We start from the raw sequence: 26193 nt of genomic DNA on the forward strand, positions 1-26193 counted from the left end.
TCAACTTCTCTCTTTGTATCCTCACAAGATGAAAAGAGCAGAGAGATAAAGTGAGCTCTCTTGTGACTCTTATAAGGGCACTAATCCCATTTATGAGGGTTCCACCCTTATAACCTCATCTAATCCTAATTACCTCCCACAAGTCCCACCTTTTAATACCATCACATTGAAGAGTAGGGTTTTAACATATGAATTTGGGAGATGGGCACAAACAATCAGACCACAAGTGATAAATTACAATTTCAACATTTTGCAATTCCCAGTGAATTAAATGGATCTTGGTATTTAGAATTAATGCCTGTCAATGGCATAAACAAAGATGTTATGTTCTGCCTGATGAAGAGCATACACCAACACCAACCATCAACTAGTCTTGCCACAGGGACCGTAACTGAGTCTGATCAATCCTCTGGATCCAGGTGCCAACTTGAAAAATTTGGAGGACAGTGGAATATGTTGAACTGTACCATGAAGATGCAATCAGTGAAACGCAGACTGTGGGAAACTATTCTGGTTATATAGCCCCATTTCTTCAATGGGTAAATTAAATTGTAAGGAAAAAAAAAGGAGGAGGCACTGAGGAAAACTTGCATATTAAGTTATATTATTAAAAACAAACAAATAAACAACCCAGGAAAGACCCCCCCAAAAAAAAATAAAGTCAAGACAAATATAAAAAAGACAAGACTAAATTGCAGTGTGCAGGGGAGCACACTTGGGTGGTAAAACTACAAGACAATGTAAAGAAGCAAATACTATAAAACTGACAATGATGGTTACTTTTTGGCAAAGGAGGGATGGCTGGAGTTTTATTTTGTAGACATAAGAAATGTCCAAATCTGTAGAAAATTTTTATGAGTTTATTTGAGCCAAGCTGATAACATTGCTTGGAAGCAAGATCTCAAATCCTCGGGAGAATGACAATTTTGCAGGTTTTTTTACACATCTGGAATGTAAGAGAGAATGCAAGGGAGATTATTACATGAAGGTGGGAGAAAACAAGGGACTAAAAATCTCTATAATTGGATTATAGGATAGTTAAGATTATGTGCTCTCATGAGCATGGTTATGCTTCAAAGGAGTCTGAAAAAGAGGCACTGCAAGTGTGTTAACCTAGATGCACAAAAACAATGGCCAGGGCCTACTTAAGGCAAAGGTAACCTTTCTTTAGGGAAGTTACAGTCCTGAGGTGTGACCACCCACCATGACCTGCCCAGTCAGGATTTTCTGATCAGATTACCCTTTGAGGTTACTTTCAGTTAGGTTTGTGCCCATGTTCATCCACAATTTCTTGTTCTGGGTGATAGTTACACAGGCATTCACCTGTAATAATACAGTAAGCTATTTAAAAGAAGCAATTGGATTGCCTGGGATATAAATCTTGAGTGGAGTGCCACATGGGCCTGCTCTTCCTGAACCTTATTCTCTGGCCTTTCTATTCTTTATTAATACTACTCAATATCCATCTAATAAAACTCCTCAGAGTCAGTTTTGCTGCTTGCAACCAAGGAATGTTAATTGATACAAGTGGCCTCAACAAGTTCTGTTAGCAGTGAGGTGGGTATAGATAACTTTTTTTTTTGAGAAGTTTTGATGTAATGAAAAATGAAGTGGTAGCTAGAAAGGCATTGGGAATGCCTTCCATCATTAAAAAAAATCAGATAAAAAAGATATTACATACAGCATGTTTGTATACTCGTACTGATGGGAAGAATTGATGATGCGGGACAAAGTAGATGACAAATGCTGGAGCAAACTCCTTGAGTAGGAGAAAAGGAGTATTATCCATTGAATAAGTGAAAGGACTGGTCTTATGTAGGCACACCTTTATTCACCCAGATTAACAAAAGGGAAGGAAGAATACATGGAAAAAGACATAGGCAGGTTGGTAAATTGTTGATGAAAATTATTTTCTGGAAGCACCTATTAACTAAGAATACAGGACATCATTGAGTGTGAGGAAGGGAAAAGAGGTATTTGAAGTTTAAGGGAGGGAAGAAGATATGTATAATTGTGTGGAGAGTGAGACTTGGGAAGAATAGTAGGAGAAGGTAGGCCTAAGAGCCACTTGAGCTATCATGAATTTTGAGTGACAGCAGGCATCATAATTGTGTTGCAGGTGCCAAGCTGCAGGTGTGGAATAGGCTGAGAACGGGATTTAATCGGGATTTGAGTTCTGCCAGATAAATCTAACAGAGAGAAAGTGGCCAGGGAGCTGAGAAGAGATCAAGGAACTGAGACGCCAAGGCACCTACATGGATATTGAAATTACCAAAAATTTGTCCCCGGAGTAATGTTGGAGAGACAGCGAATTAAGCGCTAAATCTCAGAACGAGGTCCAGCAACCCGGGGCTCTTACTCGTGACCTCCACGAGAAAGAGTTGTGGGTGTAGCATCAACTTCAACGGAGCAGATGGTTTTAGTGAGGCAGTAAGTGCCAGAGGTGGCAATGAGAAATAAGTAGGGTACCACCCCATTTCCAGGCCGTTGTACACAGGTTGTGGGAGAGAAAAGAGTCATCAATTGAGAGGGCTGCAGGGGGAAGCGTAGGCTTAGGGGAAAGCCAGATTTCTTAGAGCAAGAAGATGAAAGGAACATTCAGCATTTGAGGATACAGAAGATTTTAGTAATAACAGACCTGAGACTCAGAGATTAGGTGATTAGTTATGGGTCACACAGCTAGTGAGAATAATTTAGGATAGAACCCAGTGCTTTTTCTACTACATGGAGCCATAGTCCGCCTTCTACGGTTTTCATCGGACGTAATAAGTCTATATGCGCAAAAATAACCGCAAAGACTAGAGATCAGAAAGCGCCAAGCTGGAAGATCCCTTAAAATACTGCTTGTGATTACACAAGCGTGAAATAGTTCGCTGGTCGCGCAGTGCGCTGTGGGTCTTGTAGTTTCCAGGCTTAGGCGTGGCGGGAAGGGACAGAGAGAAGGGCGCATTGCATGGCGGGAGATATAGTCGTCCCTGGAAGTCGCTCCTCCCCCGGAAGCCAGGCGGCGCGCGCAAACCGCTTTGCCGGAAGCGCGGGAGTCTTGGTTTGTCGTAGTTTTAGGCAGCTGTCCTGTATTACCGTTAGAGGCTCCGTTTCCCTGAGACTTTTACGGCCATTTGCGGTGAAATGGCTCCGGGCTAGACAGGAGCAGGCAGTGGCAATGCAGGAGCCGCCGCGACCTCTGGTTGCCCCCAGGGAAGGAGCCTGAGGGCCCTCTGAATCGTTTGGGCCTGTGCGTTTTGCCTTTGCAGTGACACTGCCTACCGCGAAGATGAGCTTGGCCTGGGTCACCTCTTTCGAGAAGGCGCATCTCTGGATGTATCTGCAGGCGCTTGGCTTCGAGCCAGGCCCGGCGACCATTGCCTGCGGAAAGATTGTATCGCACACGCACCTCGGAGTGTAAGGAGGCCGGGGCCGGAGGGCGGGGGAGTCTGAGCTTGGACACGCTGGGGTGACCCGCCCATTCGCGGACCTCGTAGGTTGATGAATCAAGGAATCGAGCGGTTACTGTGTGCCAGGCACTGGCTACAACGCCTCTGCTCCCAGTGGCTGCCAGCCTGGTGGCACAGACTATCAATTATAGAACCGTGCGGGGAGCAGTGTGGAGGGGAGTAGAGTCTCAGTTGGGGCAAAACTGAAGGGCCAGCTTAATCCTGCTTTGGTGGTAAAGCTGCGTGGTCTGTGAAATCGAGGGAGGCATGGCAAATTGGTAGTGGAAGGACGTATAAGCAAACACCTCTAGGGCACAAGGGAGCCTTTCTGGGTGGTTGCTCTTTAGTTTACATTTTTTACGTTTTGAGTTCGCAGACTGAGGCATGCCACAGTTAGCAAAAAAACACACAAAAAACAGAGAAGGGTATTAAGATGAAAAGTGAAAGCCCCTTCCCTTCTTTGTCACTAATGATATATGGTTATGCTCATAAATGTAAATATTTTGTTTATATTTCTGTGTCTTAGCTTACTAACTAGCCAATATCTAATTTTCCCATTGCAGGCCAAGGGAAATTTGGGATACATAGGCTATCTCCTGTTCTCTATCTTCCTGAATTAGTTGTTTTAGTTCTAGTGGCAATGTTTTATATGTGCTTATGCTTTTATTTCATGATGTATGAATCTCAAGTGTTTCTTGATTCCATAGTGTGAAATTTCACAATGAAGGTAGCTATTATTTATGAAATAATTAGCTCACCTACACTTCCCCTTGTCCCTCTTGACTTTTTTAAAACTGTGTTATGACTGTTTTACTGTCAAGGTTTAGAGCTGTAATTAAATTTTGTTTGGTAACTATTTGTTTAGAAGTTACTACTATTTACATCTAGAAATGCTTTGTCTAGAATTCTAACAATTGACAATCTGTGGATAGCATTTATCAGGCTATGATTATGTATTAATAAATATTTCACTTATCGCACATGAGTTAATACCCCATAGCAATCTCATTTTCTCTGTACTGGCAGAGAAACTTAAAGCTGCTTCAGGCCTCCACTAACAACGGTTCCCATTGCCACTGCATCCTTTTCTACCACGTTTTAGCAATCGTACCTTGCTCTGGTTTATCCAATTGCAATCTGCTTTCTGTCTTTGAAAATTAGTTAAAATCTGTCAAGTTCTGGTTCAGTAATAGCAGTTGTTTTTTTCCCCCCAACACTGTCATTGATATTTTTACCCCTTATGTCTTTAGAATCATAGGTTATTGGGAGGAATCTACCAATTTGAAACAAATGTCATCTTTAAAATGCTTTAAGCATACATGTGGCATCAAATTTATTTTAAAAAACATTTTTTATTCGTTTATATTCATATGGTAAAATTCATTCTTTTTGGTATGCAGTTTTATGAATTTTTGGTTTCTGTGAACATGTAGTGGTGTAACCACTTTTCTTATAAAGTTAAACATACCCTTAACATTTGATCCAATTTCATTCCTAGGTATTTGCCCCAAAGATTTGGTTTTTTGGAAAAATCATTCTGATTGCCTTACAGAGAATGGATTAGAGGGGGAATCAGGGCTTTGCAGTTACAGTAGAGCTAAACTAATGTGACAGTGGGAATGGAAAGAAAAAGGGGGTTCATTCGATTTGCTTATTCAACAAATAATTAGTTGAGTACAGTATTGGACCTGAGTATATAGTGGTGAACAGAATAGACATAAACTTTTACCTTATAGAGTTTTAGTCTAGTGGGTGAACAGATACCTTCAACAAATATATTAGTGAAAATTAAAATAAGTGTCAAAGAGGAGTGAAAAAATAACAAGTTTGTGAGAGATTAAGGAGGTAAGAGCTAATTTCTGTGTATTGAGGAATAGAAACATTCCAAGGACAAACAGTTGCTTGATAAGCATGGGAACTTTATTTTTTGAAAATATTTTTGTGGATTTAATAAACTTATTTGTAATTATACTTACAGTATTAAACATATAGTATTATATAGTTTCAGGTGTATACTAGTGATTCAACATTTATATACCTTACAAAGTGATCAACACAATAATTCCAGTACCCATTTGTCACTATACATAGTTATAGCATGGAACTTTAATGTTAATTTTTTTTCATCTCAAGATAATAGCTTTATGTGTTCACAGAAGGAATACTCACATCTATTTGTCATGCATGCCAGTGCCTCACAGCCCCCCTCTTTTGTTTTTTTCCCCAAAGGACAGGGTGTTTTTTTTTTTTTTTTTAAGATTTTATTGGGGAAGGGGAACAGGACTTTATTGGGGAACAGTGTGTACTTCCAGGCCTTTTTTCCAAGTCAAGTTGTTGTCCTTTCAATCTTAGTTGTGGAGGGTGCCATTCAGCTTCAAGTTGTTGTCCTTTCAGTCTTAGTTGTGGAGGGCGCAGCTCAGCTCCAGGTCCAGTTGCCAGTTGCTAGTTGCAGGGGGCGCTGCCCACCATCCCTTGCGGGACTCGAGGAATCGAACTGGCAACCTTGTGGTTGAGAGGATGCGCTCCAACCAACAGCCATCCGGGAGGCAGCTCAGCTCAATGTGCTGTGTTCAATCTTAGTTGCAGGGGGTGGAACCCACCATCCCTTGCGGGAGTCAAAGAATTGAACTGGCAACCTTGTGGTTGAGAGCCCACTGGCCCATGTGGGAATCGAATCAGCAGCCTTCAGAGTTAGGAACATGGAGCCCTAACTGCCTGAGCCACCAGGCCGGCCCCTGGCCATGGTTTTCTCTCTACCTAATTAGCTTTTCCTTTTCTTTTTGTAGAATATTCTCATTGTAATAAAGCAAATTCAACCAGTTTTCTTTTGTTTGGTTTGCATTTTTCAGAATCAGAAAATAAAAGCTTGTGTTTTTCTTAGTTGGTTATAAAAATGTACATGAATGAGAAAAATTAATTTGCCTTGACCTCTTGAAGAGAATGAAAAATATTGATTTGTCAAACTCTTATACAGCTTTTGATAATACTTACTTTTATTAACCATTTTTCCTTTTATTTTCCTGCTTCTATTTCTGTTTAAACCATTAGGAACATGTTTGACAAGCTGAATCGTGATGCCTTTCACATAGTTTCTTATTTTTTGTTTCAAATGCTGGACCAGTCTCTCACCAAAGAAGTTTTCAAGTGAGTAAAAGTTATTTAATTTTCTTTTTGTAAGTAGTCATTCTCAAATTTGAAAAGGGACTATGCGTTGATATAAGCCAGAATTTCAACTTTGGCTTTTGAGTATTATTTTGAATGGGTGTCACAAAAGTTAGGCTTGAGTCTTACACATTTAGTGTTTAACTTTTATAAATCTGAGTGACCTTTTCTTTGGTACTTATCTTGAAATCACATATCTTAATATCATTGTATGTTTCTTAGGGAAGTTAAGAGTTTGTTTTATAAAATTAGTTCTTAACATTCTTCATAGTCTTCATTATTGGGCAAAACAGTGAGCTGGTACCAATTTACCTGTACACTCAATTTTGCCTTACTTTTTTTTTTTTTTTTTTGGTTAATTACCCCCTGCCTTACTCCTTTTTTTATAGACAGTATTAATTGTTTTGTCTATTTTTACTTTCTAGATCTCTGTAAATCCTTATTATTTTTGTTATTGAGATATATATAGCTATCTATCTGTCTCTATATATGTAATAGTGTTAGGTGCTGTAGGCAAAAATAATTTTTATTAAGTTTGGCTTATTGTTATATACTGTTGAAATTAAATAATTTACGAAGGAGATAAAAATGTGAATACCCACTAGCCTTTGTTCCAAGTTATATTACATGTGATTTGGGTTTCTTCTGTCAGGAAAAGTGTTCAAATTTATTTTGATATTTGTATTGTGCCATTAGCCTCTTTTTTTTTTTTTTTTAAGATTTTTATTAGGGAAGGGGAACAGTGTGTACTTCCAGGACTTTTTTTCCCCCAAGTCAAGTTGTTGTCCTTTCAGTCTTAGTTGTGGAGGGCGCAGCTCAGCTCCAGGTCCAGTTGCTGTTGCTAGTTGCAGGGGGCGCAGCCCACCATCCCTTGCGGGAGTCAAACCGGCAACCTTGTGGTTGAGAGGACGTGCTCCAACCAACTGAGCCATGTGGGAGCTCAGTGGCAGCTCAGCTCAAGGTGCCCTGTTCAATCTTAGTTGCAGGGGACGGAGCCCACCATCCCTTTCGGGACTCGAGGAATTGAACTGGCAGCCTTGTGGTTGAGAGCCCATTGTCCCATGTGGGAATCGAACCGGCAGCCTTCGGAGTTAGGAGCATGGAGCTCTAACCGCCTGAGCCACCGGGCTGGCCCCATTATTCTCTTAATATAGGAGAATAACAAGTCCATTGTTTAGGGTATTGTTTTTTTTTTGATAATTTATTCTTAATATTTTATCTTCAGTTAAAGTTATAGTGACCAGAAGAATAGGTATATTTGAAACATTTATTTTGGAAATCCCTCTCATTATGGTATGGGGATTCCTCTGTCCAAATAAAAATAGATTTTCTGATTTTTTTCCCCCTTGATTATAAACAAAATACAGCTTGTTTTAAACAATTCAGAAAATACAGAAAAATGTAAATAAAGAAGTAGGAATCATTCCTAAACCCACCAACCAGAGAATAACACTGTTGATATTCTATCCTTTTAATCTTTTTTTCTATGTATACTTAATTTTTCCTATGAACATAGAATTATGTTACGCTGTAAAAATATGAAAAACATGGGGCCCTAAACAAATAACTATGCCTCAGAATAAAAATTTAGACAAAAATGATTATTGGGGAAAGCAATAAGTCAATTTTGAAGTCTATTATTTTTAACCAAAGCTGAGGCAAAGCTTTTCTTAATAATTTTATAGTTTGTTTATCCACAAAACAATAGCACCCGCTGACCATGGTACAGGTCATCTCTAGGAGTCAAAATCTCTCATGCCATTCTTTCTCGTGTGCTCTTCATGTATAACTATGTTTCTTTTTTTTTTCTTCCAGGCTTAACATACTAATTTATTTATACCATCTTTATGTATTAGTCCATTGAATCCATTAAGAGTGTTCTCATCTTTAACTGATTTTTAGTAGTTTTAATAGTGATTGATTCCTTCATTTATTATATGTATTCATTGATTATTTGCATTAAACTGGACTCAACCCTATAGATATTTATAAAGAAAAAGACCCAATTTCTCACAGGTTTGTGCCTCCTTTTAGTTGAAATCTACGAATGTTAGCCTTGATTCATTTAGCATTATTGTTTTTAGTATAGGAGAGAAATTTGATATTTCTAAATTTGGTTCAATTTGCTTTTTTGTTGATAATTCTAATGCTTTTATTTTTGTTTTTAAGACTTTGTTGGCCTCCATTTGACCAAAAAACTGATGCTGAATTCCGGAAACATTGCTGTGAATGGTTAAAAAAGATTTCTGTAAGTATTTTCTTTTTGGAAGATGCAAACTTGAAGAAGTTAAAAATGTGGGCAGCCAGTTGGCTCAGGTGGTTGGAGCGCTGTGCTCCGAAAAACCCAGGTCACCAGTTCGATTCCCACATGGGCCAGTGAGCTGTGTCCTCCACAACTAGACTGAGAAACAACGGTTTGACTCGGAGTTGGTGGTGGGGGGAAGGCGGAAAGGGGGAAGGGGAAGGGGGTAAAAAAAAGATATATGTTAAAAAGTTAAAAATGACAACTTTTTTCCTGGCTTTATTGAGGTATAAAATTAACATAATAGTATAATTTTTAGAGGTGAAATATTTTTAATGCTTTTATGCTAACAGTATAAGCTAGGAAATATTAATTAGCGTAATACTTTTTGATTTTTTTTTGTTGGGATTCTGTATATTTCTAGGAAACTAGCTTTGCTGGATATATACATTGGAAATAAGTTTTTGAGTTCCTTGGAGTTTATATCATAGTTTTTATTTAAAGCAAACTTTGACCATAGATTATTTTAGTTTGTGTCTCAAATAGTATCAGTAATTGTGTCTTTATATTGTAATTATTTTTTATAATTGTAATTATTTTGTTCAACAAGAGTTTAGAAAGATTCAAAAATTCAGTTTCTGGTTCAGATGGACTAATTCTGATCAATCCTGTCATACTTCAAAAACAGTGTGATGTAAATGTAAAAGTTATTGTTCATAAGGTCTTCAAATTATCTTATTTCCTTTTTCCATAGGCTGAATGTGGAAGTAGCTTTCCTCAGGTTGTTGGTTCACTGTTTCTTTCTCCTGGTGGTCCTAAGTTTATTCATCTGATGTATCATTTTGCAAGATTTGTTGCAATAAAATATATAAAAACTCATTCGAAAGGTAAGTTAAGCTTATAATAGGAATTTTTTTGTTTGATTCTTAAATTCGTATTATACTTTGCAGTTTATAAATTATCAAGAAATTTTATTAAAGCAATGTAAGATAAAAACATTAATTTACCTCAACAGGCAAATGGTTAATATTCTACTAGAACTGTATTTTGAAATCCTCTCATAATGAACATAAACTATTGAGATTATTTTATTATGTTTTAATATAGGGGTTGGGAAACATTTTCTATATAAGACCAGATAGTAAAAATTTTAAACTTTGTGGACCACACAGGTCTGTCACACATACCTCTGTGTGTGTGCATGTGTGTGTGTGTGTTTAATAAATCCCTTTAAAAATGTAGAAAGCATTCCTAGCTTGCTGACCTCAGAAAATCAGCCAACAGGCTATCTTAGCATGCAGGTTATAGTTTGCCTCTAATACATGTATTAAATGTGTTGAATTTGAGATTTATTTTGGCTACCAGTAATGTATGGGAATTTTGTTGTTAAAAGTTGGTGTTTTAAAGGGATTTGATATATTTGCTAATTCACAGAAACAACATACAGTTTGGATATTTAAGCTAAGACTTAAAAGAATGCTATTTATAGCATATTAAATATGCTGTTCTGTTTAATTGGTTTATGCTCATAAAACATGGACAGGAAAATACAGAAAAGTTGATCCATAAACCCCATCATCTTCCAATTTCTAGAGACAACCATTACTGACATTTTGGTTTATTTTCTTTCAGTTGTGTGTGTGTGTGTGTGTGTTAATCTCTTTAAAAATTAATTATTGCCCAATAAATTAAAAAAAAAAGGAAAAGAAAAAAATTATTTATTTATAAATATGTAATAATAAAATCCATTTTTGATATTTATTAGCTTATAAGTCTTAAGTTTTCTATGATCTTGTTTGTGTTCCATATAGATTCATCCATACATTTTACAGAGACATTTAATACAAAGCCACAAGATTTGCACAAATGCATTGCCAGGTGCCATGTAGCACGTAACAGATTTTTACGTATTTTACAAAGAGAAGATTTTGTCTCCCGAAAATACCGGGAAAATGCACAGTAAGTAATATTTTGATAGTTAGAAAATGAAAATTCCTTTCTTTTTGAAAAATGTCATCAATAGGCCTTCAATGGCAATAATTCATGCCTACTTCAAAATTCCTTTGCTGTTGTCTTTCCATTTTAAAGCCAGGTAACTTCTGAATAAAATATTTTAAACTTTAGGTATATTGTAAATTAAAATTTAGAAAAAAGGAAAAGATCAGTTCAAAAATTTAATTTTTTAGGAGTTTTTTCTTTTTATAACATGGAAATATATTTTAAGGTTGTATAGTGTTCATTCTGTTTTGTATCCTTTTTTTCTCTTAATATTTCATTCTGTAAATTTTTCCATGTTGCCATTGATAGTCTATTGAATATCTATTAAGCAGATATTCCTTGAAGTAGGTATTCCATAGTTTCTTTAACCATTTCATACTGTTTTATATTTAGGTTCATCTATTCAGCCAATTTTTTTTTTTTTTTTTTTTTGAGTTACTTCTATGTGCTAGACACTGTTTAGGCACTGGTCCTATGCATTAAACAAGACAGACAAGGTTCTTACTCTCAAGTAAATTGTGTATAATTTTTTACAATTACTAACAACTACAGTAAGATAACCCTTAAAGTGCTGTGTTATCTATTACAAAAGCCACAGAATCCTTTGAAATTGCCTTAAAACTGCACTGTTGCTTAACTGTCATAGATACCATTTAAATTTACCCGCTATGTATGTGAGACAAGGATAAGAGAGCAGAGTAGTCTTACTAACCTCCAACATTTTTATTCAATGTCAGAGAGTATATGATCCAAGAAGTCCTGTCCATCTTGATAGCAGCCTTTGTGTGAGATCACTCCTCTAACTCCAAAAGGGAGTGCAGAGTTCTTCAGCTGGCTGCTGGCTGTATTTGGAAGAGCAGTGCTCAGAGGCCTTCAGCAAAGATAGGAAAGGGGGAAATATTAAAATGGCTCTACCATTTAATTGTAATGGAATTACAGAAGGTCCCTGACTTAACGATGGTTAGACTTCAGATTTTTCAACTTTATGATTGTGTGAAAGCCATATACGTTCACTAGAATCTGTACTTCAAATTTTGAATTTCGATCGTTTTCTGGGCTAGCAACGTGTGCTGTGATACTCTCTCGTGATGCTGGGCAGCGGGAGTGAGCTGCAGCTCCCAGTCAAGCCCACGGTCATGAGGGTAAACAGCCGATAACTCTGCAGTGTACTGTGTTGCCAGCATTAGGGATATTGTGTTTGTGCATCCATCATATTTACAAAATGGCCATCTGTGTCCCCTGCTTTGGTGAGAAGAAGAGGGGAAGACAATTACTTTTAAGATGAAACTCAAGGTAATTGCCCAAGTTAGGCTAACGTAAGTGTTCTGAGCATGTTTAAGGTGGGCTAGGCTAACCTGTGATGTTTGGTAGGTTAGGTGTATTAAATGTATTTTGAACTTAATGGTATTTTCAACGTAGAGTAGGTTTATCAGGATGTAACCTCTTGTAAGTCGAGGAGCTTCTGTATAGTTGTCATTTTGTGTATTTTGTTGCAGATTGTCAGTTAAACAAGTACGAATTTTGAGATCAGAATATATAGGACATCAAAACCAAATAAAAAAGTAAGTAACTTCTAGAGCCAAAGGTTGCCTTACATATCAGTTTAGCTTCTGCATTTTACAGGTAAGGAAACTGAGAGTCCCAGCAACATTATAAATAATATATCAATAGTTAGATAAATATAGAATACAATTCTGATTCCTAGTCCAGATCTTCTAATAAATTATTACTTTGAGCTAGAATTTTATTTTTGTTTTTAATTGGAGTAGTTGTTAGGGGGTGGGTTTGCAGATCAGTTAACTCTTTGGATGGTAAATGACCGTGTGATTTTTAAAAAAAATGATTAATGAGATTATTTAATTTTTAACTAGAATGGAACCTTATGATGACCAAAGTAATATACAAGAGAAAATTGAAAAGGTGAGATAACTTTTGAAGGGGGAAATGTCATCTTACTTTTGTAATATGCAATGTTTGCTCTTTGCTTACTTAATTGGACAGTCATTTTTTTTTGTAGCACTTTTTATTTTTTTAACTCTTTATAAATGATAAAGGTATCAACAGGGTACCTCTGAAATGTTTGAATATGTTGGAAAAACTAGCTTATAATACGTGACTAAATATATACAAAAGCAGTTTTAAATATGGTTAATTTAAAGTCTTTCATGCCAGCAAGTAAAGTTCAGCTTGATTGTAACTTAATAGTATTTATTTATGTAAATAAAATACAGTAACTGAAGGGAGATGGTAAGTATGGAAGAAAAATGAGAAGTTACTTGAGGCTGGCTTGGTAGTAGAGAGGAATATGGCTGACATAAATGATCTGAGGCTTTCAGAGGTTGGCTTTCATGTGGGATAGGAGTGTTTTCTTAGGCCTTCTTTGTGGTTAGGTGACATCTCAGGCTCTTTGTTCTGATTCTGTGATCACCAAGCTGCTTTGGGTATTAATATGGCTTCCCAGGCACTTTGCCACTGGAAAAGGTGAGTGCTGTCCTCAGGAAATAATTGTTCATTCATTCAGTGAATTTATTGATCACCTGCCATGTACCAGGCATTTTTCTATGTATTAGAGCCACAGCAATGAAGAAAAATGGCAAAGCCACTTTTTTTCACAGAGCTTCCAGATTAGTGAATATGAATATTCCGATTAATGAATGCAGTATCTTTGATTATAAATTTAATCGGTTAGGATGAAACCTGTTTAAAGTTTTCACAGCAATCTCTCCTGAGTTTGGTTAATGTTGTTCAGTTTCAACTTTGAGCTATTGGCAAGGTAAAATTTGTAGACTTTAAAATTCTGAGAATGAGATCCTGGATCTTCATAAGTTCACCAAAAAGTGATATCCTGTGAGACCTCTAGACTATCTGCCAATGAATCTGCCTTTGGGGACAACTTTACACCATGGGAAGACAGACACCAACGTGGGTATTATTATCATATTTCCCCACCTCCCTCCCTCTTTTGTAAATTCTGTTGAGGCATAACATTCAAAAAAGCGCAAAAATCATAAATCTATACCTAGACAAAATTTCACAAAGTGACATCTATGTAACCAGCGTCCAGTTTAGGGAACAACGTTACCAGCATCTCGGAAGCCTCGATCCCCTTTCATTCACAACCATTTCCCCCAGATAAACACTGTCCTCACTTACTACACTAAAGATTAGTTTTGCCTGCTCTTGAACTATTTATATAAACCGGAATATCTAGAATATATTCTTCTGTGTTTGACTCCTTTCACTCATGCTGTTTTATCCATGCTATTGTGTTGTATAGGTGTGTTTCTTCTCATTGCTGTATGGCGTTCTTTTCTATGAATATAGTACAATATACTTTTTACTCTAGGCAGACCTTTGGGTTAACAGTTTTTGGTGCTTTTAAAGAAGCATGGTTTTTCACATTTTTAACTTTTTAAAACTTGAATGACTTAAAATTCGTGTGTAGTGTTATTATTTCTCCCTGAAAAATCTTTATTAGATTGCTGGTGTGTCCGAATACCGGAAATACTAATTGCATCTTGCTATAGTATAAGGGTTCTTAGATTTGTTTCGAAAATCATAGTGGGCTAGATTCTCCTGAAAAATTCTTTAGTTACAAAGGCCCCTTAGAAGTACTATCAGTGCTTTTAGACTATTAAAATGCAGTTAGTTAATTTCTCTCCAGAATCCAGGAATACTTCATTTATTCTTGGGAGTGAGCATATATTTGTTTTACATTTCTTTATGTACAGATTATGTATAGACTTTAATATTTTGTTTGTGTTTTCAAAGGTTCGGTCTTTGTGGGCTTCAGTGAATGAAACACTCACGTTTTTGGAAAATGAGAGAGAAGTTGTTAGTTCAGTCCTTAGTCTTGTTAACGAATATACTTTAGATGGAACTAATATTACTATCAATGTTCCAGGGCTCTTACTCGACAAAATTGAGAAACAAATGTGTCAGGTAAGCATTTGATATTAAGGAAGCTTTTGAGAAAACTTTCACATAATTTTATATTGTTTTTCTTACAGTGTTTTTCTACTGTTTCCATAATTTATTTTTGTGGGTATATCTAGTAAAACTTTCATAAAGAGGGGTACTGTTAAGGGTGCATATATTTATATCCATCAACTTTTATTAATTGTACCTCGTATGGTATTACAGACCGTGTTTCCCCGAAAATAAGACCTAACCCGAAAATAAGCCCTAGCATGATTTTTCAGGATGACATCCCCTGAACATAAACCTTAATGCGTCTTTTGGAGCAAACCTTAATATAAGACCCGGTCTTATTTTCGGGGAAACATGGTATATAGTTTAAAGAGTAGGAAGTTACTTAGAAAGATGATATGGTACTTAGTTCTTTATAAATTCTCAAGTAGAGCAATAATGACCTGATTGCTAAACATCTTTGTAAAAAGACTATCCTTTCTGGCGTCTCTTTCATCTTGATGCTATTATGTATTTTAAAGTCTTCCTTTAGTTTTTGTAACCTCAGTGTGTCTGTCTGCTGTTCTGTGGTTTTTCAGACTGCTGTTCTCAGTTTTTCCACTGGTTCCTTTTTCTTTGTCTGATATTTAAATGAAAGTATTCCCATCTGTCCTTTAATGCCCCCCTTTGCTTTCCCACATTACAAATTCATTTGTATTTTCTTACCCAATTCCATGGCTTCATCTGCCTCCTATACAGTAATGTTCTCAAATTGGTATTTCTGTTCTCTCTTCTTCTACATAAACTATATCAAATTATTTTCATTTGCTTGTGGGACATTTCCATCTGAATAGCCCATCCTTTTTTTCTTAGTAAACTTACCATTTATTAAGCAGCTACTACAGTATTTCCCCAAAAATAAGACCTAGCCGGACAATCATCTCTAATGCGTCTTTTGGAGCAAAAGTTAATACAAGACCCAGTCTTATTTTAAGACTGGGTATAATATAATATAGTACAATATAATACCGGGTCTTATATAATGTAATGTAATATAATATAATATAATATATAATATAATACTGGGTCTTATATAATTAATATGATAATATAATATAATATAATATAATATAATATATAATAAATATAAGACATAATATAATTAATATAATATAATACCGGGTCTTATATTAATTTTTGCTCCAAAAGGCGCATTACAGCTGATTGTCCGGCTAGTTTTATTTTTAGGGAAACACGGTAGTGTATGCCAGATATTGATTATAGTATAGGAGATACAAAGATAAAATATTATGACCCTGAAGAGCTTTCATTTCAATAGGTAACATGACAGGCACTTCAGATTCAGAGTACATAAAAGTTGGGATCTTCAAACTCAGATTCCTGTAGAGACTAGGGAGTAATGTATATAAGTGAAGTGTAATTGTGTGTAACAATAGTGTAACAGCTAATTGTGTGTAACAATAGGGATAAAGTAGAAAGCGATGGAGTCTTTGGAGAAATAGTCATTTTTATGTGAAATTTATGACTGTAAAAATATTGGCAACTAATTCAAATGATTTTAAAACACTGGAACTGTACAGGCCATATAAACATGTCTATGTTTAGATTCAGCCTTTAGGGACAACAATTTGCAATTTTTTGTTAAAACATGAATTCATAATCTTTCTCCAAGCCTGCTCTTTCTCCTCATCTTTATTTTGTTTTCTATTTATTTACATTTCTTTTACTCTAGTTTTCAACTTTCTGCATACTATAAAAATGTAGCGTGGCATGTTAATTCTTTCACAATAGTTTTCTTTGGACCAAAATTATTTACATAGTTTTGGGGTAGACATTTGACTTTTTTCACTCTTCTTTAAGGTAACCTTTCAATAATAGTAAAAAACACAGATATATTTATGCAACAGTTTATTATATGAAGAACCTGTAGTTGACTTTTTTCTTTTCCTGAATCCTTAGTTGCACATAGGAAATGTTTATGAGGCTGGAAAATTGAACTTCTTAACAGTTATTCAGTTATTAAATGAAGTCTTGAAAGTAATGAAATATGAACATTGTCAGGCTGACCAAGCAAAACTGACAATAGACCTTCGCTTCCTTGAAAAAGAGACCAAATTTCAGAGAGAAAGATTATCGGATCTGAAGCATATGAGGTACCTTAGGAAGATTCTGTTATTTTATTGGGGGAGGAGTAGGACAGTTTTGATAATTTCTCAACACAACTCTTGTGTAGTTAACAGCTCTTCAGCTTTGGCAAACAAGTGTGAAAATTTTAGTAGTACTCAAAAACCTTATGTCATCAAGTCCTAGAAAGATACATAAAGTAGAAAGGAAAATTAAGGTAATTTTCTTTTTGAAATGTATTATTTGCCCTTAGTGTAATTCTTTATGAAATAATTTTAACTTTTCTGTAGCTTTTCTTTTGTGGGGTCTACTACTAAAACTAGGCTCAGAAAAGTTGTTTATTTGAGCAGAATGACGAGGAGGTATAGGTTGCCTTTAGGAATGCACAGCGAGTGGGAGGAGAATTTCTGCTTGAGTTTAAAACCAGGAAAAAAATGTTTAAAAGATAAATGGAGTAATAGATGTGTGATTACTTTCTCTGGTCTTAAAAGATAAAAAAGGTATTTTAAGTGTTGAGTGTTCATTGTGAGAGTTTATTCTATTTATATGTACTGTATTGGTTGAACCTTCAGTTATATTTCTTTTTCTACAAACTATTCTTAAATTTTATTCAATATTTTAAAAATATATTCATGTTTTGAATAATGTTATCTCTTATGCTATTATAGGCGTAAATTAAAAGAAGATCTTACAACTATAAGACATTCTATTATTGAAAAACAAGAAGAATGGCATAAAAAGTGGCAAGAATTTCTTGGTCTGTCTCCTTTCAGTCTAATTAAAGATTGGACTCCAGTAAGTCATGTTGACTTGCCTTTTGGAGAGTAGTTTAATGTATGCGATCTCTTGATTTATCATGTTACAGATGACTTAGAAATCCTAGGTCATGTGTGTATGTATTTGTCATCCTTTCATCTGAGCCTAAATTTCAAATGATTCGTTTCTGTAATTCTTCCATACATATTAGAATATTCATCAAGCTACTGTTGTGATTTATAGTTATTATTAGATATAGAGGATTGTATTAAAAAGAAAATGAGTTATTCCTGTTGATGTTCGATACTATTACACTTGAGGCACAGTTGGAGGCCAAAGTAGTTCCCATGTTCCTAATATGATACTTCGTGTTTTAAAAAGAATTATAGGATGATTTATATGCATAGTGATTCTTTGTTAGGGGGGAACATCACCCATACAGAGATTAACTTAGTATTGTAATTGTGGTAGTGAGTAAAATGTGTATATTTCAAAATTATGAATTCTGTTTTAAGGCTGTGGATCTTTTGCCACCTATGTCTCCCCTTTCATTTGATCCTGCCTCAGAAGAAGCATATGCAAGAAGTATTCTTTTGCAGTATCCTGCTTCACTTCCAGGTTGGTTATGTTTTTCTCTTTTAAACTTCCTTCTCATCAATATTTCTCACTATGATAACTGTTTCTTTATATTCTTTCTTGTTTTTCTTCCCCCGTTATTTTTTTAATGTGGTGAAATGCACATTGTTTCATTCATTGCAAAGGATACAACTCATTGGCATTTAGTAAATTCACAAAGTGGAGCAACCATCACCACTGTCTATAGAGTTCCAGAGTATTTTCATTACCTCAAAAGAAAACCCTGTACCCATTCCGTACCCATTAAAAGTCACTCCCCATTTCCACCTCCCCCAGTCTCTGATAGCCAGTAATGTACTTCATGTCACTATGGATTTGATTATTCTGGATGTTTCGTATACATGGAGTCATATGCTATGATGAGGCTTTTTTTGTCTGGCTTCTTTCACTTGTACAGTTTTTCACTTTTGAATATTTTCAAAGTTCAAGTTGTAACATGTATCAGTACTTCAGTACTTTTTATGAATATGTTCTAGTGTATGGTTAAACCATATTTTGTTTATCTGTTCATCCTTCGATGGACATTTGGGTTGTTACCACTATTATGAGTAATAGTGCTATAAACATTTGTTACAAGGTTTAGTGTAGAAGCCCACAATTTTTTTAACATGAAAGAATAGTAGTTTTTACCTGAATACTCACTACCTGTTTCAACAATTAACACTGCCATATTTCTTTTGTTTATGTTTGTATTTTTGCTAAAACAAGTAAATTCTAGGCATTATAATATTTCACTCTAAATGTTTCAGCATGCATTCCCATAAAAATGACATTTTCCTATATAATTACCATAGTATCATACCATAATATCACATCTAAAAAAATGAACAATAATTCTGTCTTATTAAGTAAGCTTCCTCAACTATCATTCCAGTATCACACCTAAGAATTAATTTCTCTACAATATCTAATATTCATTTCATATTCAGTTTGCCCCATTGTCCCGTACTGTGTACAAGAAATTGTTATTAGGTTCTGTAAATGTAAGATGTCATGGCAGGACTTAGGAAGAAAAGAGTGAACACAACCAGGAGAAGTGATTAATTTGGGAGTCAGATGTATGTGGGAAGCACACGGGTTGGGAAAGATTATAGACCAGAGAGCAAGGCTCAGAACAGGTGCTAGCAGAAGAGTAGAGCATTTTGACTATATGATTTGATGAATGAAAAAGACCTTCAGTAGAGCATTACTTACTATGTAGAATTACTTTGATAGCTCTTGGCATATATGGTAGGCATTGTGTTTTCACTTCAGTTTGGAAAGGGCCTTTGCACTCTTGTCAGATTTAGTTTAGGCCCTGTGAAACCATGAAATTGTCCTCATGTCCATTCAGAGATCTCTGTCTGTCTTGAAAATGGGGCAAATTTGTGTCTGCTTAAGAAGTCCAGTTGGAAGTCTACTTTTTATAGGTGTTTGATAAGTTCTCTGGAGGTGACCTTTCTTCTGACACTGCATAATTTGTACTCTTGGGATTCGTTTCATTTCCCAAGGGTAGGGACTTGGTCTGAGCTGGGAGCAGCAACATTATTTTATATTTTTTTGTTGTAAAACTTTTTCCCTTCCTACACCTTACATGTAATGTCTTACTTAAAGTAATTTTCTCTTAAATTGTTTTTTTAAAAGTTAAATTTCAGAATATAAAAAGTACAGGGAATAATATAAATACCTGCTTACTGAACATTTTTTTGACAAATCTTTGCAACATTTGCGTTGGAAATTTTTTTTTTAAAGTACAAATGTAGTTAACTGTTGGATATCTGCCTTTTCTTGACCCCATTCTTCCTGCATTTGCTGAGGTAACCACTATCCTGATAGAATCTTCTGCCTATTCTGATGTGTGTTTATAAAAATTTTACTTTGTATGTATGGATCTAACAATACATAGTATTGTTCTGCTATTCTAAAGTTGGTGAATAAAATGTCTTTTATCCCCCAAAATGTCCTTTGTAAATGTTTATTTTTGAATCAGGATACAAGGAGGGTTCATTCATACCATTGGGTTGTTTTATCCTTTTTATTAACTTTTAATCTAGAATAATGCCCCTACCCCCTCTTTTTTAATGATATTGATAGAAATTGTTTTTAACAATCATTGTGTGTTTAGATTTACCAGTGCATTTACTGATTTTTTTATTTTTTGTCAATATTACTTTTCTTCTTCCTTTTGAGAAGTAAGTATGTTTTGAAGTATATCCTTCACTTCTTTTAGCGATGGAGCCTGAAGAGTAGTCTTTAGTCTTTTAGGGAAAATGTCTTTATTTTCACTTAATCCTAAATGGTAATTTGAGTGGATATAGGATTCTAGATGACACTTATTTTTCCTTAGGACTTTGATATAATCTCATTGCTTTCTACCTTCTAGTGTTTCTGAAACATTTGCTATTGGTCCATCTAATTGTCATTCATTTGTAGGTATGATTGATTGCTTTTAAAATGTTGATTTATTTTTGTGTTATGTAGGTTCGTTGAGGTTTGTCTTAATGTAGACTTGTTTTTATTTAGCCTTTTTGGGATTTGTGTGTACTTATTAAATGTGAAGTCTCATATCTTTCTTCGGTTCTGGAAACTTAGTCACTAATATCTCTTTTTTTAGGTTGGTGCAAAAGTAATTGCGGTTTTTGCAATTTTTTTAACCTTCTAAACCGCAATTACTTTTGTACCAACCTAATAGTATTGCCCCTCTCTCATTCTTTTGACTCTTTCATTCTGTAACTCCTATTGATGGGACTTCTAATTCTCTCTTTCATCTCATAACTTCTCATTCATATTTATAATCTCTGTAACTGGGCTGCATTCTGGATATTTTCCTTGGATTTCTCTTATGGTTCTCTAATTATCTCTTTAGTTATATTTAATTTCCTTTTTGATCTGTCTATTTAGTATTTAGTTTTCATGAATGTACTTTTCATTTGCTTGTTTTTCAGAACTGCTTGTTCTTCACAGTGTCATCTCTTTCATTATGGCTCCTGTTGTTTCTTTTTTGCCGATCATTTAAAATGTACTGATTTTTATCTTTGTCATTTTTTCTGATATACTCTATGTTTCAGCTACTTCTGCTCCTGTACACTCTGCCTGCTAATTTTCATGGTGGTTTGGTTCCCATTAAAATATTTGACTATGATCTCACCATCTGTGGGTCTCTCCACCCCTGGAGGACTTACGTGGCTCTGAATTGTACAAAGGTTTCTACACAGTGGCCGAGGGTCCCAGGTGTTTCCCTTGAGCTAGGCCAATTATTGTCGTTGGTTTGAGATTCCTACAACAAATAGCCAGTATAAATTTGGATTTCATACCTCTTTTTTAAGAATCTAATTTTATTATTAGTTTCAGGTGTACAAAACAACATAATGATTAGACATTTACGCCCCTCACAAAGTGATAACCCCACCAAGTGTACTACCCAACTGACATACATAGCTATTATAATACCATTGACTATATTCCTTATGCTATACTTTACATCTGTGAATACATACACACGTGCACACACACACACACACACACACACACACACGCACACGGTGCCAAAAAAATGTATACACATTTTAAAAAAGGAAAAAACCATTAAAATTGTAATATTCAATATATGCTGATAACAAAAGATGAATACAAGTTATGTGAATACCTTTTTTGGCACCCCTGGTATATAATATATTTTATATTTATATATATGTATATCTACATATACACAAACGAACATTTAATTATAGTTGACATTCAATATTATTTTATATTAGTTTCAGGTGTATAGCACAGTGGTTAGGCATTTATATGAAGGCTATGAAGTTCATACCTCCTTTTGAGTAGGCTAGGTTTTAAATTAACTCCTTCCCTCCCTCCTTTCCTTCTTTCCTTTCTTTCCTTCCTTCTAGACAGCAAACTTCTCTGCTACTTCCCTGGTCCAGCTGGCAGAATTTTTATAATCCTCTTTTCAGGGGCTGAGTGCCTTTACAGTTATCCTGCCCTATGGCAGTCTCTCAGATCCAGCCTGGGTGACTTGAGATGATGTTTCTTGTTACCATGTAGGCATTAAGTCTCCAGTGTTCAGCCGCTGGAGCCTGCCTCAGTGAGCCTTCGTTTCTCAGTGTGAACTTATCATGCTGAGCATGCTTTCCATCTTTGTTTCTGGCATTTGATGATTCTTTTTTTTCTTCTGGGCATTCCTTTTTTTTTGTTGTTGTTACATTTTATTTTGCAGTTGTAGTCTGTTTATGGTAGGAGTCAGTGCCTGCTTCATCTTGGTTTGCTTTGTAGTGGTGAGCTCAGTTTTGTTTTAACCTCTTAAATGCCCTATTACATCTGTCTCCTGCTTTGCTATCCTCACATCTTAAGTGCTGTACTTTAGTTTTTGTCATTTCTTGCCTATAATTGTGTTCTAACCAGCGACTCTGCCTCTAGTGTTCTATCTATTCCATATTATAAATGGCTCTCAGTGGTCTTTCTGTAATGTAAATATGGTCTTTTTCATCTCCAGGTATAATATACATCAAAGGCTTCCTATCACGTATCACCTTTAGAAGGAAAAAAAAGAGGAAAAAGCTCTAGATGCTTTTTCATTTAGCAACTTTTACTTTACAAACTTTCTTACATACCAGAACAAATGTGCATCAACTCTGCCTGCCACCATCAGACAGTGTTTATAGTTACACATAATCATTTTAGTTTATGGTTGTCTACTAAGTTTGTGGTCTAGTTGTATTTGTGCTCATTTTTGGAACGTTTTATAAATCTCAGTAATTCCATCATAGTTAGTAGCTGCAAAAGCACAGGGTATTGAAAATACTTATAAGGTGCCATACTATTATGATGGTTTGAAAGGAAAATTTATATATACATTGCTTTATGTATACATTGCATTCTTATATAGTAACACTTTGGACACATGTTTAGTCTTTCAGAAGCTAAGATGTTGAAAGATGAGGAGCCCCTGCTATATATATCAAATTCTCTGTAATGTAGCCATGCTTTCCTCATTGGTTTCATTTCCTACCATGCTTTCCCTAGATATATCCTCTGCTCCTGCATAGCAAACTTGTACCTTATCTCTCAGTACTTTCTTTTTTATTTTTTTTAAAAGATAGTACTTATGTTTTTTAAATTTTTTTTTATTGAGTAATATTGAGGAACAGTGTGCTTCTCCAGGGCCCATCAGCTCCAAGTCGTTGTCCTTCAATCTACTTGTGGAGGGTGCAGCTCAGCTCCAAGTCCAGTCGCCATTTTCAATCTAGTTGCAGGGGGTGCAGCCCACCATCCCTTGTGAGAATTGAACCGGCAACCTTGTTAAGAGCTCTCACTGTGACCAGTTGAGCCATCTGGCTGCCCCTCTGGAAGCTCAGCGGCAGCTCGTTGCCTTCAGTCTGGTTGTGGAGGGCACAGTTCACTGGACCATGTGGGAATCAAACCAGCAACTGTGTTGTTCAGCGCTCAGCTCTAACCAACTGAGCCATCCGGCTGCCCTCTCAGTACTTTTTTGTCTCCTTCAAGTTCCCTAATCTGGGCCAGATGCCTTCCTGCATTCTTGCATTCTGTGCATACTTCTATCCTAATACAGTACACATAATTCTCTACTCATCAGTAGTCTTTTCTACACCTACTCCTTGAAGGCAGGTCTCCATCTTTTGTTTTTTTTCTCCCGTTATTGGTACATTCGAGACAATTCTTCAATATGTTGAAGAATCAGTACATAGGTTGACTAATGTCGTAGATGCTGGGCTGAAATATGCTAAGAATTATAACTTCTTGGCTTTGTTGGTTTATATGGTAAGTGCATGATCTGTATACTTAAACATGAAGCGTGGCTATATGATGCGGAGAAATATGGGCTGTCCGTTTTGGAAACTTAGTATGAGCTATCAATCTTTTTAGAAAAGCCTACAAATTTATGGGGATGGAAGGAGAACTGACTCTGGGTGGTGAACACACAATGGGATTTATAGACGATGTAATACAGAATTGTACACCTGAAATCTATGTAATTTTACTAACAATTGTCACCCCAATAAATTAAAAAAAAGAAAAAAAGAAAAGCCTGCTAATATTCTCTATCACTGTCCAGCCTGTCACTTTATACTTGACAATTGAATCATTGTCTTTTCCTATTAGCATTCATATTCTGATTTTTCTGTTCTCTTTAGAAGTTGTAAAATTTGAAGAGATCCCCAAATATTAGAATGTAAAAACATTGTTAAAGAGTAATTAATTTTCCTATTCTTTTAGATACATCTAAGCAACATAACCAGGAAAACTATTGCAGAGGAGCCAGTGATATACTGGGAACTGCATATGATCCAGCCAACAGGTAAAACAAATTTGATTTTCTTATTGATTTTTTTCCCCCCTGTATTAATTTTAGTTCCATCTTCAGCCTGTTTCCAAGCTTCTCTACTATGGGATAGTCTATAGTTTTCTTCTTTTAACCAGACAGTATTTTTTCCCTGTGACTCTACACTTTCTGGAAAGATTCAACATTTCTGATACATGGGCATATTTTTCTTTTCTATATCCAAATGATGGGATTCGTGGGGATCATTTCATTTTTGAAGAAGAAAACATACATGGAAATTATCTAATGCAAGTTTGGGAATTTTTCGTGCTTTTGTGTTTGAACTTTTTTGAAACCACTTAATAGCTAATGACTAAATCCAAGCGATTAGGGACCTTTGAGATCATCTACTCTGGTAGTCTTCAGTCTATATTCTGTGGCGCCCTCTGGTTCTGTGAATGAATCTAATTTAGCCTGTGGGCAGTCCAACCTTTCCCACTTCAACCTGAGCAGCTTGCTTTTTTTTTTTTTTTTTTTTTTTAAAAGATTTATTGGGGAAGGGGAACAGGACTTTATTGGGGAACAGTGTGTACTTCCAGGACTTTTTTCCAAGTCAAATTGTTGTCCTTTCAACCTTAGTTGTGGAGGGTTCTGTTCAGCTTCAAGTTGTTGTCCTTTCAGTCTTAGTTGTGGAGGGCGCAGCTCAGCTCCAGGTCCAGTTGCCGTTGCTAGTTGCAGGGGGCGCTGCCCACCATCCCTTGCGGGACTTGAGGAATCGAACTGGCAACCTTGTGGTTGAGAGCCCGCACTCTAACCAACTGAGCCATCCGGGAGGCAGCTCAGCTCAAGGTGCCGTGTTCAAGCTTAGTTGCACGGGGTGGAGCCCATCATCCCTTGTGGGACTCGAGGAGTTGAACAGTAACCTCGTGGTTTCGAGCCCACTGGCCCATGTGGGAATCGAACCGGCAGCCTTCGGAGTTAGGAGCACGGAGCTCTAACTGCCTGAGCCACTGTGCCAGCCCCAGCTTGCTTTTTTTATCTGTATTATATGTTGGGGTTTCTGTATACCATTTGATAAAAAGAGTTCCATGCTTTTAAAAAAAAGGAGGGGTCTTCTAATGAAATCAAATGCCAAAATCTAACATATGAAAAAACTGAACCTACTTAGTTTGTCGTAACTGCCTTCAGGAGTATTATTTTCTTTATTGTCTGTTTTGTCTATTATCCTATTTTGGTCCTTAAAACTGATGTCAGATTATATAAGCAAAATGTCTAAACTAAATGTATGTAATCCATTTGGGGAATATATATATTTTTTTAATTGAAATTAAGCATTATTAAGTAGCAATCAAATACAGTCATAGTAAACAGATTCCTTTATTGTTTTGTTTTTTTCCTGATTACTCTTTGCCTTAAATAGGTATCTTTCAGTCCAACTGCCCCATGTAAATGGGGCACAGATTTGGAAACACAATACTTAGAACAATTCTAAAGGAAAATTTTAAATGGATTGAGGTCTTCTTTATTTGTATACTCTTAATAAGTTGAAACACTGTAACAAGGGTCAAACTTATATAGTAGTATAATCCCCTTATCGGCAGTTTCAGTTACCTGGAGTCAGCCAGGTTCTGAAACTATTAAATGGAAAA

At 35.8% G+C, this 26193-nt stretch overlaps 1 protein-coding gene across 1 annotated transcript in view; it reads left to right on the forward strand.

The window, feature by feature from the left end:
- Positions 1 to 3002: 3002 nt before the first annotated feature.
- The window catches only part of HAUS6 (HAUS augmin like complex subunit 6), a 34548-nt gene continuing 11357 nt past the window's right edge, over positions 3003 to 26193 (forward strand). The window contains exons 1-12 of the mRNA XM_074331521.1: positions 3003 to 3402; positions 6483 to 6578; positions 8766 to 8844; positions 9593 to 9725; positions 10650 to 10797; positions 12333 to 12398; positions 12708 to 12756; positions 14608 to 14778; positions 16726 to 16919; positions 17559 to 17685; positions 18162 to 18264; positions 24499 to 24580. Of these exons, the coding sequence (XP_074187622.1) occupies positions 3275 to 3402; positions 6483 to 6578; positions 8766 to 8844; positions 9593 to 9725; positions 10650 to 10797; positions 12333 to 12398; positions 12708 to 12756; positions 14608 to 14778; positions 16726 to 16919; positions 17559 to 17685; positions 18162 to 18264; positions 24499 to 24580 (1376 nt within the window). The 5' untranslated portion in view covers positions 3003 to 3274. The remainder of the gene's footprint in view (positions 3403 to 6482; positions 6579 to 8765; positions 8845 to 9592; positions 9726 to 10649; positions 10798 to 12332; positions 12399 to 12707; positions 12757 to 14607; positions 14779 to 16725; positions 16920 to 17558; positions 17686 to 18161; positions 18265 to 24498; positions 24581 to 26193) is intronic.

The sequence above is a fragment of the Rhinolophus sinicus genome, linkage group LG04 (assembly GCF_036562045.2).
Source record: "Rhinolophus sinicus isolate RSC01 linkage group LG04, ASM3656204v1, whole genome shotgun sequence".
NCBI lineage: Eukaryota > Metazoa > Chordata > Mammalia > Chiroptera > Rhinolophidae > Rhinolophus > Rhinolophus sinicus.